Below are 15503 nucleotides of genomic sequence, written 5' to 3'. Positions count from 1 at the left end.
TGTTGTCACACTGGCCTCTGTCTTTTCTTTGGCCGTGTTGTATCATCCTGATCCGGTTGTGCTCACTGGTGGGTGTTTTTCCAGTGGTGTTATTGGCCACACCGAGTCAAACCGAGCCACTGCGATTTGCACTTCTATCGGCAGTTTTACACTGCTGAGTTGGGCTAATCTACGCTTAGGATGTATGCTCTCCGAAGTATGTCTGCTCTGCCTCCAAGCGGGCTGTGGAAGCGCCTTGTGATCCCGACCAAGATATGACGACCCATGTCTGTCCTTCAAGTGTGGTTTCGATTTTTTTAGAGGAAACACATGTTGATGCTGAAGCAAATAGCACATCACTAGCCATTTCATAAGAACTGTGAGCACACTCCTAAAACACATCCATGACACCTGAAAAGAATCCTGTAGAACTTTGTACAATGTGCCTTCTTATAAATTGCAAATACGGTCACGTGATATAAAAAGCAATACATATTAAACAAAAGTTAACTTTTAGTTACCCATGTTTAATTTTGTCTCTCTTACCTTTTAGGGGTGTATGCATCTCGAGGCTTCAGCCCAGAGTCGTCCTCGGATTCTGGCAATGAGACCAACTCCTCAGAGATGACTGAAATCTCTGAATTGGCTGCTACTCACAGGCTCAGTGAGAGCCACATGCGTCTTCTAGTGGCCACAAGGGAAGGGTACCAACCTTTACTCGAGGAGAAAACAGAATTCCCCGTCTCACCCAGTACAGGAGGAACGATACAGAAGAAACCCCGTAGTCCAACACGGCACCTTCAGCCTCCAGCAGTTCCTCCAAGACGGAGCCCCCTCTTGGACACCGCATCATCGGGGCCAAACAGCTTGGAGGTGAGGCCCCAGACTAACTTCTCATCCACTCTACAGCGCCCAAGTTCCACCACACCAGGAGGCAAGCATCACAAAAAATCTGCAGACTCCAGCGGGAAATATAACACTTTCAGCACGAGGGATTTGCATCGAGGGGAGAGTAGTGGGAGCCGCAGTCGTCTGGACTTGGACCAGCGCACGTCATTTTGCGAGCGAGGGGAGGGTCAAAGAAGACAAAGTGCTTTTTTGGCAGAAAACTGTGCAGCTGAGGGCCTTGCAATGAATAGCCTTTCTCGTGACCATCACAGAGTTCCCCGCCCTCCTTCCTCTACCTCTGATAATATGTTAGATGTAGTCAACATGGGGAACTGTAATGTAGATAATGGCGCTGCAGCAGTTGAGCAAGACGAACATCTAGTTGTAGCATCGTTGCTGTCCCCAACCAAAAAATCCAGATCAGCAGGGTCTGACCAGGGATCGGACATACAGAGTGACCATCAGCCGATTTCTAGACAGCAGAGTGTTGCACGGCTGTGTGAGTACCATCTAGCGAAAAGGATTTCAAATTTGCAAGGAGAAGCCCACAGTTCACTACAGGGCTCTCTGTGCTCATCCCTAGATGCTGGTGGCAGCACAAACAGTAGTGCCTGTGCCACCCCAACTGACTCACCACTTGGCCCTGGTGCAGTTGAGTCAAAACACCACCATTTGCAAAGGCACCCGCTTTCTAGTTCCTCCTCCTCATTACTCAGGGTGCTAAACTATGATGATAACAAACCGGGAATCCCTCGCGGCATCCCTGTCCAGGGCCCTCAGGGAAAGGACCTCCACCCTCACGCAGACCCTGCCCTCCTTCGGAAAATGCTGCCCAACATTCACCCTCCTGCTGCGGGAGGTGAACCAGGGCGCCCTTCTTCAGCCACGCCATCTAAGCATAAAGAGACCACAGGTACTGGAAGCAAAAGATCCAACAATGAACTGCATGCTAAACAGCAGGCCTGTCTCAAGGGGCTGAACCAGAAGGAAGGCAGTGAGGCCTACAGACAGCTGATTAACTATCTAACTGTCAGCCAGATGCATCAGGGAGGGAAACTGCATAGTGCAGGCATGGGAGGGGCAGTTAAAAAGGACACCAGGCGCTTTATCACTAGCAACCCTCAGCTTGTTGAAATGGTAAAGAACAGGGGGAATACTATTGCTCGCTGCCCATGTATGCCTTCCTCCATATCATCCCCATTCCTCAGTCCAAATTTAGTAAACCCTAATTCAGCCACCATGCAGCTGGCAAATAAAAATCAACGGTCATACCATTCAGCCACACTTCCTGCCAAACTCAAGAGAAGTCCTGACATGCATGCTCAGAGAGTGAATGACACTCTAGATTTCAGGCCAGCTACTGCTGAGAGGAGGAGCTCCTTTTCTGGCCTGGAAAGTGAACTAGAGAGGAGTGGCATGGACCCAGAGCACTTCCTGTCACTGTATAAGCGAGAGGGCTGTATCAGCCGTGATGGTGGATTTATTCCAGGTGGAAACCGTGAGGGTGGGGGCACCATTAATCGTGCCCCACCTCGGTCAAGAAGCCAACCTAGTGGCACCACAGAGGACTGGTTCAGATCAGATCCGAGAGCAAAGCATGCTGTTCGTCAGTCTTCTCGTCCTAATGATTCTCTTTGTTTCTCTGCTGCCCCCAGTGTAAGTGGTCAACGAGCAGACCTCAACACCATCACACTAGGAAGGGGAGACCATCCTTCAGCTTTTATCAGACAGACATCTGCTGGCAATAGGGCTTGCATTACATCTCCAACTCCCAGCTCACAATCTCAACCTCCTCCACCTCCTCCCCCACCACCTCCTCCATTGCCCCTTTCCATGCAAGCCAACGTTAGCTCCACCAACTCAGGATGCACACAGAATTCCATTCATCCCACCCAGTCCCGGCAGAATCAGAACCACATTCATTCTGTCACTCCAACCCTGCAACAGACAGATCCCTTCAGCAATAATCTGCAACGGGGCCGGGAGCTCAAACGCAGCTGCAGCAATGTGACTGCCAATTCTGGTAGTGTGGAGGTTCTGTTTGACAAGCCCAGCCGAAGCCGGAGCCAGCAGCCCTTGATGCCATCTGTGCCCCAGCAAGGTGAGACCAAAGTCCAGCGGAGGCCAACGAGGAAGCGGCTCTCCAAGAGCTATTCCCAGGGCTCTGTGTCTTCTCATACCACGTGCTGGTCTACAGGCAATAGGGTAGACAGTAGAAGGGCGTCTGTGGCATTTCCATTGCAAAAGGATGCTAAACACATGAAGGGCTCTCAAAAACTGGACAACAGTCCCTGGAGGTGCAACGGGCCTTTTAGCTACTGCTTCTTTAAACGTAAGAGTGAGGGTGAAGATGATGAGATTGAATGGGAGAGGCCGAGACGCAGCCGTGGCGATATTGATCATGACGATCCAGCTGCAGCCATATTGCCCTGTGGCTCAGCAGTGGATGCAGCTGGGGAGCAGCTGTACGGGGAGGTCCTCAATAACATGAGCTTCAGTGACCGTCTCGCACGAATCAACGCACTGAAGGACCGCATGTATGGCTTCCCATCCGGCTTCACTGACGTACGCCGTGATGCCAGCGAGCTCATCGCACTGGTGAGATCCAGCATAGGTCGCTGCGACCGTGGACCCCAGATGCCTCTGCAGGACGTGTCCCAGTACAAGCAGCTCCTCTCTGTTGAGTCGAAAGAATTAGGCCGGGCGTGCCGGCGGATGGCACAGGCCCACAGTAGTCCTGAGGAGATGCTGCTAGCTGTCACCTGTAGCTTCCAGGTGCTATGCTGCCTCTGTGAAGCTTGTATGTGTCTGGTCAGGGGTCTCGGGGCCTCAGCCTCACATCAACAGAGAGAGGTTGTGGCAAAGGTTGACGAGGTTGTCATGAACTACATCTGTCTGCTCAAAGCAGCAGAGGTTGCCACTGTTGGAGCACCAGGGGAGCACAGTGTGAAAGCCCTGGTCCGCCACTCGAGCACCATGTCGGCCATTGCTAACGCACTCACCCGCTCCCTTAAAACGCTGCTTAGCAAGTAGAGGCTACTCCTTATGCTTTATAGTGTGGACTACACGGTCAGCATAAGTCTGTCTTTAAGCATTTTGCTATTTTTGAGTCTGCTGGAAGAGTCATTTTTCGTATACGGTCTGGATGGAAATCTATAAAGTGTATGACTCGCTGCAGTTACGCTCAAAGTTAAAATGACATACAACTCTCACTGTAAAAATTAGTAAGATGCTGAAAGGCAGTCATATCTGACTGCACTTGCTTTTTCTGATGACAATATTGTAATGTATATTTACAAAGCCATACTGTCACAGAACGTTGTAATGATACCTAATAGATACCCTTTTACCTGTGCATTATGTAACTTATTTAAAAGATGTATATAATGTACATAAATACAATATAATTATATTGTTTGCCGTAGCAGTTTCAAGAAGCCGTTGAGTTTCAGTTTAATGTGCTCTAACATTGTACAGGGCTGGAGTGAATTCACTTTTTAGTTCAATCAGTTCATAAAAGTGCAGTTTTACTACAGATATTTATAGTTGTGATTATAATAAATTACCTGTAGAAATGTAAGTAAAAATGTTTCACTGTCAGTCCAGTGACTTTATTCACACTATAAATATTAGCTTGAATTTCTGAATGACTGTGTAAAAGTGAACTGATTTCATCCCTGTTGAATTGCGATGCAGGTTTTTATTTTTTTTTCTTTTCTGGATGATGGGAGGAACATTTATTAGAAATGCTGGAAAAACAGGGACACTAGAATTGCACTGCATTTACCACTGCTTCATATTTTACCACATAGATTATTTTCAGACAAGAATGATAATAGTAAATATAAAAATATTCCCCGAAAAAATGAATATGTAAAGCTATGATAATACTAAGATATTTACAATTTAGAAAAGAGATAATAATTTATGCAGGTTGTTTCAGATCGACCGCTGTGTTAATTATATGATTATTTTTAAGTTATTGTGTTTTATTATCATGTGTTTTGGAATAAGTTCTGTGCTTGAATGATTTATTATTCCACACTATGTATCAAGGTACAGTAATGACTCTTGGCACAATAAATTCACTTCCTGTTTTTTTTGTTTTTTTTTGTTTTTTCAATGATCCATGAATCTATTAAAAAAAACATTTTACAGATATTTTTGTGTCTCTTACTATGTGTCCTTTGGTTTTACTGTTTCACTGTCGCATACAGTCAGCACCGGCATGTTCAGAGCGTGAGTCCATCCAAGAATAAAAGTGCAACTGCAGATAATTTAAATGTCACTTCCATAAAACTACTACATCAGAGCTCTCGTGTCGACATAACCTGTAATATTATCGCACATAATCGGTGAGGCAGTTCACACTGAAAGATCGAATGCTTTGTGAATGAACCCTCCACTTTTCAAACCACTTTTTCTTCCTTACGTCATATTTTTATTCAGTGTCAGATAGCTAGTCATTAAAGGCATTCAAGATGAATGGAGGAAGGAAGTTTAAATGTGCCTTTGACTGTATAGAGGGTCTGTGACAGCAAAAGAGCTTCAGATGGTCCCAGACTTCATGCCTCTCCAGTGGCCTATTGTGTCTAAATTGAGGAGATTTTGAGGAAAAGTGTCTGATTAAAAGTTCATTCATGTCAGTTCATCCACTCCTGCTCAGACTGGACTGCCCTACGACTGGGGGGGAATCTGGGCTGCCGTTTTGTCAAGCACCCTTCCGCATGAGAAGAGAATGCTGAAGCTGCACTTGACAAGAGGGAACTCCAAAAGATCAACCTTATGCAGGTCGGAAGCAAGTACAAAATGAAGAAAACAATACAAATATGAGTTTTAAATGTATTTTTTGGAAGAACGGGATTCCTTTAAGACACAAAATGAACATTTTATGCAGTTAAACCTTAAGGGTATGACAGTGATTACTATCATATGACGGCTGAATAAAGAACTGAACACTATTGTTACTATGAGTCCATGCGTGCACGGGTGCTCACGTGACCTTTTACCCCACTTTGCAGCAGAGGAGCTGTGGAGGGGGAGGACACTGATGACCTCATTTGCATATTGGGCGCCTCTTCCACACGCGCCGCGACGTCCGCCAATCAGGTCGCAGCGTGCGGCAGACCACGCCCGCGCGGCAACTCGTGTGTCGCGCGCCTCGGCAGCATTGTACTGGCGCCCGGAGCGAACAGAAGTTAGTTTGTGCCACACTTCAGCAGGCTTCACCCACGGAGGGCTTTTTTTTGTAGTTTTAGTTAGATTCATGCAGGTTCATCTTCGACGTTGATGTTAGCGAGCTCGACTGCTGCATTGACGCCTTTTGAAGGAGCTGCCGACCGCCGAGTTCACCCGCAGAAGCCGACTCCTGCCGTGGAGAAGTTATTGTTGTGTGCGCCCCGCGGGGTTTAAAGTTCAGCTAACAGTAGCGTCACCGGCTACCTAGCAGGTTGTTAGCCCCGATAAAACTTTGGAAGCTCGCAATGGCAGCTGTGTGCCAAACACGACGCGCCTTGGTGGAAATACCTGCCCCACAGCCTAAAATTGCAGGTAAGTCTCGATAAATGACAACCTGTTCTCTTTTGGGGGGCTCATTAGCTGCAGCGTTAACTCCTTTCTTTGTGGCGGGGGCGCCACTTTGCTAAGTTATCATGCTAATATTATCACGAGCGCGCGTCCACGGGAATAACAGGTCTGGTTAGCCGGTAACATATCACTGTTAGCAGTGAACTTAATGTGGACGAGTGCGTTAACTTTGCACAATTACGTGAACATTTTGTCACGGAAATGCAGCTGACAGTCGAGGTATACGTTGAGACTTGTGATGTGTGTAGCAGGAACAATGTCGACAGAACAAACACAGTTTACATTTTCTGTCGTTTTTTCCCTCCCCCTCCACAGCTCGAATGAGGAGATCATACCTAGAAATTCTGAGTGCTCGTCTGGATCCATCTCCAGCTCCAAGAGGGACAAATTCAGCCACAAACCCAAAGCGTGTCCAGTCATGTAAGTAGCCAGTGTCAGTCTAACTGTCAAGCTATTGACTCGTTTAGTGTTGTGAGTTGACATTTTATAGGAAGGAAAATAGAATAAGACACTGAGTGTGATAATGGAAAATAGTGTGCGAGTGAAAAAACTGGTGGTTGTCTGTTTCTCTCGCTATTTAGTGCCAGGGGATATGAACGCTTATATCAGAGCTATCAGGGAACAGTCTCGAAATATCCCAACTTAGTTTGATCACTGCTTTCTGTCCTTGGTTGCTTGACCAAATCCTATTCCCCCTTTTCTTTTTTTTTTTCTTTTTTGCAGTGGACTTTGGTGCCATGTGGAGTCGGGGGATCCAGGAGCAGTGTGAGAAGATGGACGAGCACCATACCCCACTCTCCAAACAGCAGCTTGTGCAGCTCATCAGATCCCTCATCTTAGTCGAACAGGTATCCATCCATCCCGTTTTAACACGAGCCTGTTACTATTGAAAAATGGATGCAATGTTTTTGTTATCCCAAGTTTTACTACCTAAGGTGTAAGATAAAGTATAAGCTCAAATATGATGTGCTGCATTGTGTCCTAGAGTCAAGAGCCCAGGATCCTGGCGTCAGACCTGAAGTATCTGCAGGAAGACCTACAGCTGAAGAAAACAAATGTTTACAGGTCGATACCCTACTCACGGTTTGGCTCCAACAGGGACGCTCACTGCTACAGAAAAGCATATCCGCACCTGCTGTCATTTAAGGTGAGTATCAGCAGTGTTGTGGCATGTTAGTATAAATGACCGCACTGTTTTGGAAACCAGAAGATTTACTTTTACTTGGACGCCGTCCAGTTCTCATTTGCAGGAATGTGGTTTTATTTTAGTCTTTAAAGAGGCATTGTTGGCTCTTTCAGCTCACCCCTGCTGTTCTTTTCTAATTGAGCTTTATTTTTCATCATAAAGGGAGTTTTTCTCACAGATGTATTAAAAACTGCTCATAATGTTTCCCCCATGAGAGTGAGTGTTTCATTGTGTCATCCTAATCCATACCTCCTTATCCTCCCCCTCAGGTTTCGTGTCAAGAGTGGGGCCAGGTTCTTCTGAGGAACAAAGAGTGGGACGCTGTGTTGGAACACACACTGATGGCGTGGCGCTACACCAGCGACTTGCCGCAGTGGGACACCGTGAACCACAATGCACTGAGAGAACAGTGTTACAGCATTTTGGCTGCTCACAGCCTCACTGCTCTGCAGCATTACCACCCTGAACCCATCAGAGGACGCGAGCTGCTCAGAAGGTATGACTGTGCACTGTACATGCAGATCTTTAACTGTTCATACACACATTGGTAACCTGTCAACATTTATTCTACATCGTTATCATTGGATCGGGGCAATATTCAGCAAGGAAATATGTTAACAACTCAGTTTGTTTCCTTCATTTAAATGTAACATTTTCAGTTAGTCTTTATTATTTGGGTGCGTAATTTAATTTATCTCAGTGTTTTGCCTTCATGCACACGTCTGAAGGGCAACAGAGCAAACAAGATACTCAGCAGTGTGCCTGTACACCAATCAAGTCACTTAATTTCCTTCATTTTGTTTCACTAATAAGCTGTTTACAGCACGCTGCCCACAATAACCTGGTCTTTACACAAAATGGGATGACTCGGATTACTGAGGGTATCAGGGTGCAGTTGACCTTGCCAGAGAAATCATTTATTACGGCCCGTGTTTGTTTTCAGTATTTTTGACCTCTACAATGCAGAGAAATCGCAAACAAATTCACAGCTCAAACTGTGACAAACTTAATATGATGTAGTGTTGGTTCACTGCGTTCCCTTTGCTGACATCTTGGCAACAAATTGCTGACTTTATTATCCAGCTGAAGCAATGCAACATGGGCAACTTATATTAACAATAATATAATAATATAATATTAACAATATAACAATAGCCATCACTTGCAAACTGTTGAATGCATGTTCACTTGTCTTTTTAGCTCTGGGTTGGTAAACCATCCCCTGAGGAACTTCAGCTGGGTCTCTTTGCCTTTCTACAGCTTCCACTTGTTTCACCACCTTGGTGTTAAATCAGCTCTTACTGGAATGTATAACATGTTTGTGTGTGAGGCTTTTCAGCTTGCTTACATTTGGAAGGAACTGTTTAAGTAATTTTACTAGTAAGAAATTGGCTTTCTGTTCAAACCAACTACCTAGCCTCTTGTATTGTGCATAGATACCACCATATTCATAGGTCTATAATTTTCTGACACTTGCCTGGTGTTTCAAATGTAGTTAGTTATGGTAATCAGTTCTTTAGCCATTGTTGGTGTTAAGAGTTGTGAAGGTTACCAGGTGTTACCTCTCTAACCTATGAATCTTCTGTTTCTGTCTCAGGTTGAAGATGGCTCAGTTGCACAGCCAGTCTATTGTGCCCTGTATTCAGGAGTTGCAAAGGGTTCTGGGGTGTGCTGATGACTCCTCCATGGACACAAAATAATAACATGAGAAACACTATGTAACAGCTGGCTACTCCTCAATGGAAATGTGCTTCGTAGATGACCCAAATGATTTATGTGGTTCAGGGTCAAAATGTTTCACATGGTTTCCTCCAAGGGTGGGTCGGAACTGAAAATGTAATGAGTGACAGGTGATGCAGCTTTCAAAAGGTCATGGAAACTGATTCCTAAATGGTTGAAAACACAATCAAACCTCTTATTTAATCACAATGCATTTTCACATCAACTGGAAAGTATTATTACTCTCGTAACAATTGTTGGTGGCCTTGCCTCATAATGTATTGTATGTATGTATGTACCCAACAGCTTTAGAAACAAAACATGTTTTCTTTCCGGAAGAACATTCATATTGTGAGAAATGTTGAGTTATCAATATAATTAAAATGTATATTTTTAGTATTTTGTATAGAATAACTTTTGCATTGACCATTTGAAATGGTTGAAGTATGAGATTGCTGTTGTTGCCTAAATGAGGGTGTATGTGTGTATATATGTTCTTGTTACTATTCAAAATACTTGAAATTGTGGCCTTTGTTATGTTGTCACTGTAGTTATATTTTATGTTTGTCTAGTTTATAGGGAATTGTCCTCGTCTCTGATTGCACTGTCGCTGTTTGTCCTGAAGACTTGAAGATTTTTGATAAAATAGACCCTAATTTCAATAAAGTCGTAACTTTATACTTGCAAATGTCTTGTGAATCTGTGTTCTGGTCTTGTACCCATTGTAAACCAAACCAGAAGTTGGAACTCCTTTAATCTGCATGGTGTTAATAACAGATATCATCTTTGCAGTCTTCTTGTTCTGGATATGTTTCAGTTCAACTTTTATGGCATTCATGCGTTGCTTTAAATATCAGGTAGCTGAATTAAGCAGCTGGTGAGACTTGTAATTACACAACAAGGCTAATAAGCTCCTAAAATTGCTGATGTGTCAAGATGCAAAAATTGCACTAAAAATCCTTTGTGAGGAGAATTTCTTCAGTCTATTTATAAAGTAGTTAAGTGAGGGTCATCCTCTGGAAGCTCATTGCTTGCTGTTACAGCAGGAAGTGTGAAGTTTTTTTTCTCTTTTCAGCAAAACACTTACGGGGGATAATTTCCCTCCAAACTCATCCCCCAGTCTCAGCACTGATGTCCCATGAACACGGTTATAGACATGAATTGAGTCTTCTTATGTCTGCTTTATACAAGAGTTGGCAATTGTTTCTTTACCCCTCTTCATTCGACATCTCAGTTCTGAACTTGCTCAATTTTTCTGTTTGAATTTAGAGGGACACAAGACTGGACTTGGAAATTCACGACTATATCTCTTTAATGATATGTATAATGGTAAAAATTTAAATATAGCCATCTTAGAATATGTTCCTAGATTTTTTTGAAATATGAGAGGAAATCATGTGAATCTATTAGTTTTTCAGCCATCCTAATAATCTATGCACTGTCATTTTGTAGGAGGTTAGCTCTGGTGTTTAGGTTCTGAGCACTGATAAATTGGCTGCGAAAGCTCTTTTGTAGACTTTGGAGTTTGCAAAGCCCCTTGAATGGAGGCCGCTGCTTCTTAAAGATGGGCCATTGTTGTAGAAAACAGGACTAATTGATCAGTGGATTGACCAAATGCACATTCTGGCAGTATGTGTGAGCTCTCTGCTCTCAAAAGTTTCCATTTGGTACCACTAGGTGGAGCTCACGTTGCACCGACATCCACTGTCGCCATCGGCCCTCTGGCTTCGGTGGACCAGCGCCGTTAATACCGCTGTAGAAGACAGCTGTTGCCATGGTATCTGTAGAGTGAATATTAAATACATATTAAATGCTATTTATGGTTCAAGATAATCAACGGGGGGGCTGATGGGGTGAGAGGCTGTAGGATGACACGCAGAGTACCTGCTGTGCAATTTCTCTCAAAATAAAGCTTATTATAGGACCCTATAGTGATATTATTGTCCTCTGGGGACTTTGAACTCCTATGACATCTATAGCACATGAGGTGTTTGTATAGAGATATATATTGTACCTTTACTGCGTGGTGATGAAGTTTAAAAAAAATAATTAGGAGTTACACAATTGTTTCTCTCCAGGCTACTGCAGGGAGAGAAGGAAAGCAACATCACAGCTATGACAATATATGTAAATGTGGCCAGCCCACTCACAAAGATACGTGGTGCTAATTTGTAATCTGTAAAGTGGACATGAAATCGGTGGGCCGGTGGTGGTTCAGACTCCCACAGTTTAGCCCACATGGAACCCCCCCCAGGAGCCCTCCTCCTTCCTCTCTGTCTCGCTGCATTTTGTCGCCTCCTGTTACACAAAGCAAAACAAAATGAAACGGGCGACAGTCGGCGGAGTGCTTGTCTAGGCCATCAAAATAAATGAGCTTCCATTGCTTGCTCTCAGAGCAGCGTCATTGAAATTTTTATGGCGATAATGTCAAAATTACCACCGCTAAATTGTTCCTTTTCTAAATGTTCAGTTGTGCTCAGCATATGGCCTAGTTCTTACCTGGTTGACAAAGTGGGATCCAGAGCTGATCCTGGCACTGTTGTAGTATTAAAAAAAAAAAAAAAAAACTGTTTTAAAGAGGCACACTGAAGTAGTGTAGAAGATAAAATGCCTTTATTATGACATGGCAGCAAAGATAATGAAAAAAAGCACAGAAAAAAAAAACAGTCACTGCGTTCCAGCTCCCCTGTGCCTTGGATGTGTTTTTTGAGGTTGCCCTCGCGGCTGCTCCGAGATCAGAGAGCTACCAGCTACAAAGACAGACCTCCCGGCTTGTTTTGCCTCTCTGCATAGCTGTTGCCCTTTCACAGAGCTGTAAAAGTCAGTATTTCTACCTCTACCCCAGTCTGCAAACACCCCAAACAGCGCTCCGTTTAGCTGGAAGATAGCCCAGGAGAGAGCCAGGCCGTTTTTCACGATTTCTCGTGCTCATTATCTCCCAAATAGCTCTGTAGATCGCAACTCAGTTGTAGTTGTTTCAGATTTTTAATAGCGGTTCGTTTGAGGCCTCTCCCATGACCGATGACCAACAATCTTGGATATTACGGTGATAAGCTCGAGGCACCAGCGCTCACTGATGGCCGACCGTTGGACTTCAGTGTTGCGCATTAAATTGTGCAAAATTTGGACTGTTTTTGTATGTGTTTTACTTACTTTTAGCAATGATCTTGTCGAGGTCTGAGTCTAAATTAACTGTCAGAAGAAGTAGTTGCTTTCTAGACTGCCTGTTATGCGCCGATTCTTCACAATACAGAAGGAGAAGCAGAAGTCACCTGTTTGCAACGGTATCTCTGCTAATCGGCGCCTGATTGCTCAAGCAAGCGCCTGTCGGCAATCAGGCAGAGAGCGAATCTGATGGAGCAACGCGGGAAACACGCAGTCCGCTCCCTGTCACTTTCAGTGTGATCCTTAATTGGGTTGGTGTCAGTCAGATTCTGTCGTGGGCTGGAATATTGTAGCTGTTCACGACTACAGCAGGAAGCTTTGGAATTAGCTGTCTCGTACGGATGTGAGGTGCAAGTTCAGGCAAGACGAGACAACGCGGAGGACTAAAGAAATAGTGTGTTGACAAGTTGGACATTTTGAAGCTTATCACCAGGAAGTCAGGCATGACAGGTAAGTTGTAACCCAGGTTGTGACATTTCACTGAAACCCAATGCACAGATGTTATGCAATGCACAAGCTTCCTGGCAAGTATATTTATAAAAGTCTGTAGACACTCTCTTGCGAATACAATCGTTAGCAGTTGTTTTATCAAGTGTCCCAAAATGATTTGCTGCAATGAGACTGTTCCCCGTTTCCTGTTGACAGTTGGTGTCTGTCAACCATGACCGCAATTTGCATCATGATCGTTTCCTAAAACCTAACAAACCTCGGACCTAACCAAAAATCAGGAAATCTGTTTTTTGCAATAATGATTGAACAGTTTTAGGAGCCACTGACCACTGATCGTGTTCCAGTTGACTGAAAAGTAACTCAAAAATCTCACATGGTCTACGGACTTGGCAAGAACTTCAGTCCGAAGACACATCTGATTCATTTGAGCAGCCTTTGGACCGAAAACAGCCCCGTCTACCTGTGATTTACACAGTTCCCCGTCACGAAATGTTTGACGGAGGCAGCATCTGAGCTGCAACACAAATTAGCTCGAGTGCGCTCTCAAGACGCTGAAAAAAAGTAGATAATCACAAACCGGGGGAGTGGATGAGGCAGCGTGAAGGAAATTAGGTGCACCAAAAATAAGTAAGTTGCCACACGCCGTTCCAAAATAGCTCCTGCAATGGCTCGAGCGTCGCAGATGGATTGTGTTGCTGAGGAATGACTAATTTCCTCTTGGTAGAATGTGAAGTTTACATGTGGTGGGTTTTTTTTTTCTTTTTGTTTTTTTTTTAAATTCCCAATCGAAGGATTCACAGCTGTGCTGCTTTTCATTCGTCCTCGCCCATCTACAAAGAAGGGCCGTTTTACACCTGGGACGCCAGGTGAGTGTAATTAACAGCAATTAACTAGCTGTGAACACGGATGGAGAAGCAGCGCTACAAAGACTGAGAGAGGGAGCGAACATAGTGACTGAGTGTTTGTACACGACTCGAAGAGTCCCGCGCAGCTAAATTCCTCTCGGAGACATCTGTAGTGACATTTTAAACATCTGCCATTTCAGCTTGGGCAAACAGAGCAGAGAGGCGGCGATACTGCAATGATAAATCCAAAGACCAAGGACACTGATAGGCACAGCAGGGACAAAACTTGCTGCCGCCATACTGGAGATGCCCTTTACAGCCTTATAGTCTTAAAGTTTAACAGTGTTTTACAACAGCAGGTTTTTGTACAAAGTATCAGGGCCTTGAGCCAGTCACCCATGTTATTTCATTCCCCGAATGATCACTTCGATATAATACATCTAACAGTTGTAGCTTTGGAAGAAAATGCTATTAATCGTCAGATTTATATTAGAATATGCTTTTGGGGTCGAGTTTGATTGGTAGGTACTCAGTGCTGTCTGGGAAGGATTAAAGCAGCAGGGCCGGAATTCACGAGGGACAGTTACAGTGAGAGAAAGAAAAAAAAAAAAAGGATGAAAATTAATTAGAGCAGTGTGAAATAGTCTGAATACCGATCCCCCGGGGGATTCATTTATTTCACTTCTTCTGAAATTAGTCGATAGCCTTTTCTTCATATGAGACATCTTGACATGTCATAGCAGGAAAACCACAGGTAATGACATTAATGATGGTTTTATTCTCATTTTAAGTGCTTCGGTAAGACGTGAAAGTTGGCCAGTAACGCTCAGTGGATCATTCACGGCGACGTTTTGAGATGTCGTGTAAAGACAAAAAAAAAAAAAAGCAAAAATGGCTGAATTTCATCAAGCTTGATGGCCCTATTGTGCGCGTTGACCTGCTGTCCTGGCCGTCACCTAAATGGAGCCCATGTCAACGTTAATAACTTGTGCTTTTAGTGCCGCTGTCTTTTAAACATGCTTTTTTTTAAGGAGGATGCCCCTTTCATACCTAATCCTAACCTGTTTTCATGTGGAATGTTCCAAACAAAAAAAGCTTCAAGCTTCAATCAACAGGAACATGCAAACATATGGTTTACTACTGTGGGTCATTATAAGATAAGAGCCCAGCGACGCGAGGCTTGTTGGATTGCGAAAAGTTATTAGTAAAAGGAATAATTCGATATCTTGGGAAACATGTTTATCCGCCTTTACGGTAATCGATGTGTAAAATCAATTTGTGGTTTTACAGGGGGTTACGCGTGGGACTATTTCCTGGCCAGTGTTTGCACTGATAACCGAGGACCCCGACTGTACAACACGTTATTTGTTGCGTGTTAGAGGTTTGCTCGGAGTTGATCTTTGTGCCGAGCTCGCCGCTATCTCCGGCCTCACAATGAATATCGAGTGCACAGATGATTGTGTGATACCGATCTCTTCATCTGAGTCACGCCGAGGAAGAGAACGCCAACCAATTTTTTTTAATCAATCAATCCACAGTCAGCGTACTAGCGGCAATGTTTTCGACTCCCTATCTCAAATCAAAATAATCATTTTTTCAAGATTTCACATGCAAATGCAATCAGAGGCCCTTCCATCAACTTCACTTTCAAACCACTATTTTACCATTTTTGTTTGGCTGTGTTA

The 15503-nt window shown here is 44.1% G+C and overlaps 3 protein-coding genes and 1 long non-coding RNA gene across 7 annotated transcripts in view; 3 read left to right on the top strand and 1 right to left on the bottom strand.

Annotated features, from left to right (window-relative positions):
• Positions 1-5131, top strand: part of LOC119015641 (FERM and PDZ domain-containing protein 4-like) — a 76114-nt gene extending 70983 nt beyond the window's left edge. For 3 of the 4 annotated variants that reach the window (XM_037091850.1, XM_037091852.1, XM_037091848.1), the window contains one exon: positions 533-5131. In XM_037091850.1, the coding sequence (XP_036947745.1) occupies positions 533-3900 (3368 nt within the window). In that variant the 3' untranslated portion in view covers positions 3901-5131. The remainder of the gene's footprint in view (positions 1-532) is intronic. The other variant, XM_037091849.1, reaches the window with a different exon arrangement.
• Positions 5132-6000: 869 nt separating this feature from the next.
• Positions 6001-10046, top strand: LOC119015642. Its single transcript, XM_037091853.1, has 6 exons — positions 6001-6417; positions 6769-6873; positions 7177-7301; positions 7439-7600; positions 7909-8135; positions 9237-10046. Exons 1-6 carry the CDS (start codon positions 6351-6353, stop codon positions 9337-9339), a joined length of 789 nt encoding a protein of 262 aa, XP_036947748.1. The 5' UTR covers positions 6001-6350; the 3' UTR covers positions 9340-10046.
• Positions 10047-10652: 606 nt separating this feature from the next.
• On the bottom strand, positions 10653-13682 carry LOC119015608. Its single transcript, XR_005073402.1, has 4 exons — positions 13551-13682; positions 11858-11894; positions 11509-11656; positions 10653-11139 (listed from the first exon to the last, which is right to left on the bottom strand). It is a non-coding gene; the product is annotated as an uncharacterized LOC119015608 (long non-coding RNA).
• LOC119015607 (interleukin-1 receptor accessory protein-like 1) overlaps positions 12699-15503 on the top strand; it is a 298993-nt gene continuing 296188 nt past the window's right edge. The window contains exon 1 of the mRNA XM_037091776.1: positions 12699-12973. The gene's annotated coding sequence lies outside the window, so the exon portion shown is untranslated. The remainder of the gene's footprint in view (positions 12974-15503) is intronic.

Source organism: Acanthopagrus latus, chromosome 24 (genome assembly GCF_904848185.1).
Source record: "Acanthopagrus latus isolate v.2019 chromosome 24, fAcaLat1.1, whole genome shotgun sequence".
NCBI lineage: Eukaryota > Metazoa > Chordata > Actinopteri > Spariformes > Sparidae > Acanthopagrus > Acanthopagrus latus.
The sequence above is the reverse complement of the archived record's forward strand: the minus strand, read 5'-3'. Positions and strand labels throughout refer to the sequence as shown.

What these genes read in the sequence shown, in the direction of transcription:
- LOC119015642 (XM_037091853.1), top strand. Translation starts at nt 6,351, where the DNA reads ATGGCAGCTGTGTGCCAAACACGACGCGCCTTGGTGGAAATACCTGCC. An exon ending in CCCTCATCTTAGTCGAACAG is followed by an intron (nt 7,302 to 7,438) that starts GTATCCATCCAT and finishes ATTGTGTCCTAG; the next exon opens with AGTCAAGAGCCCAGGATCCT. An exon ending in CGCACCTGCTGTCATTTAAG is followed by an intron (nt 7,601 to 7,908) that starts GTGAGTATCAGC and finishes CCTCCCCCTCAG; the next exon opens with GTTTCGTGTCAAGAGTGGGG.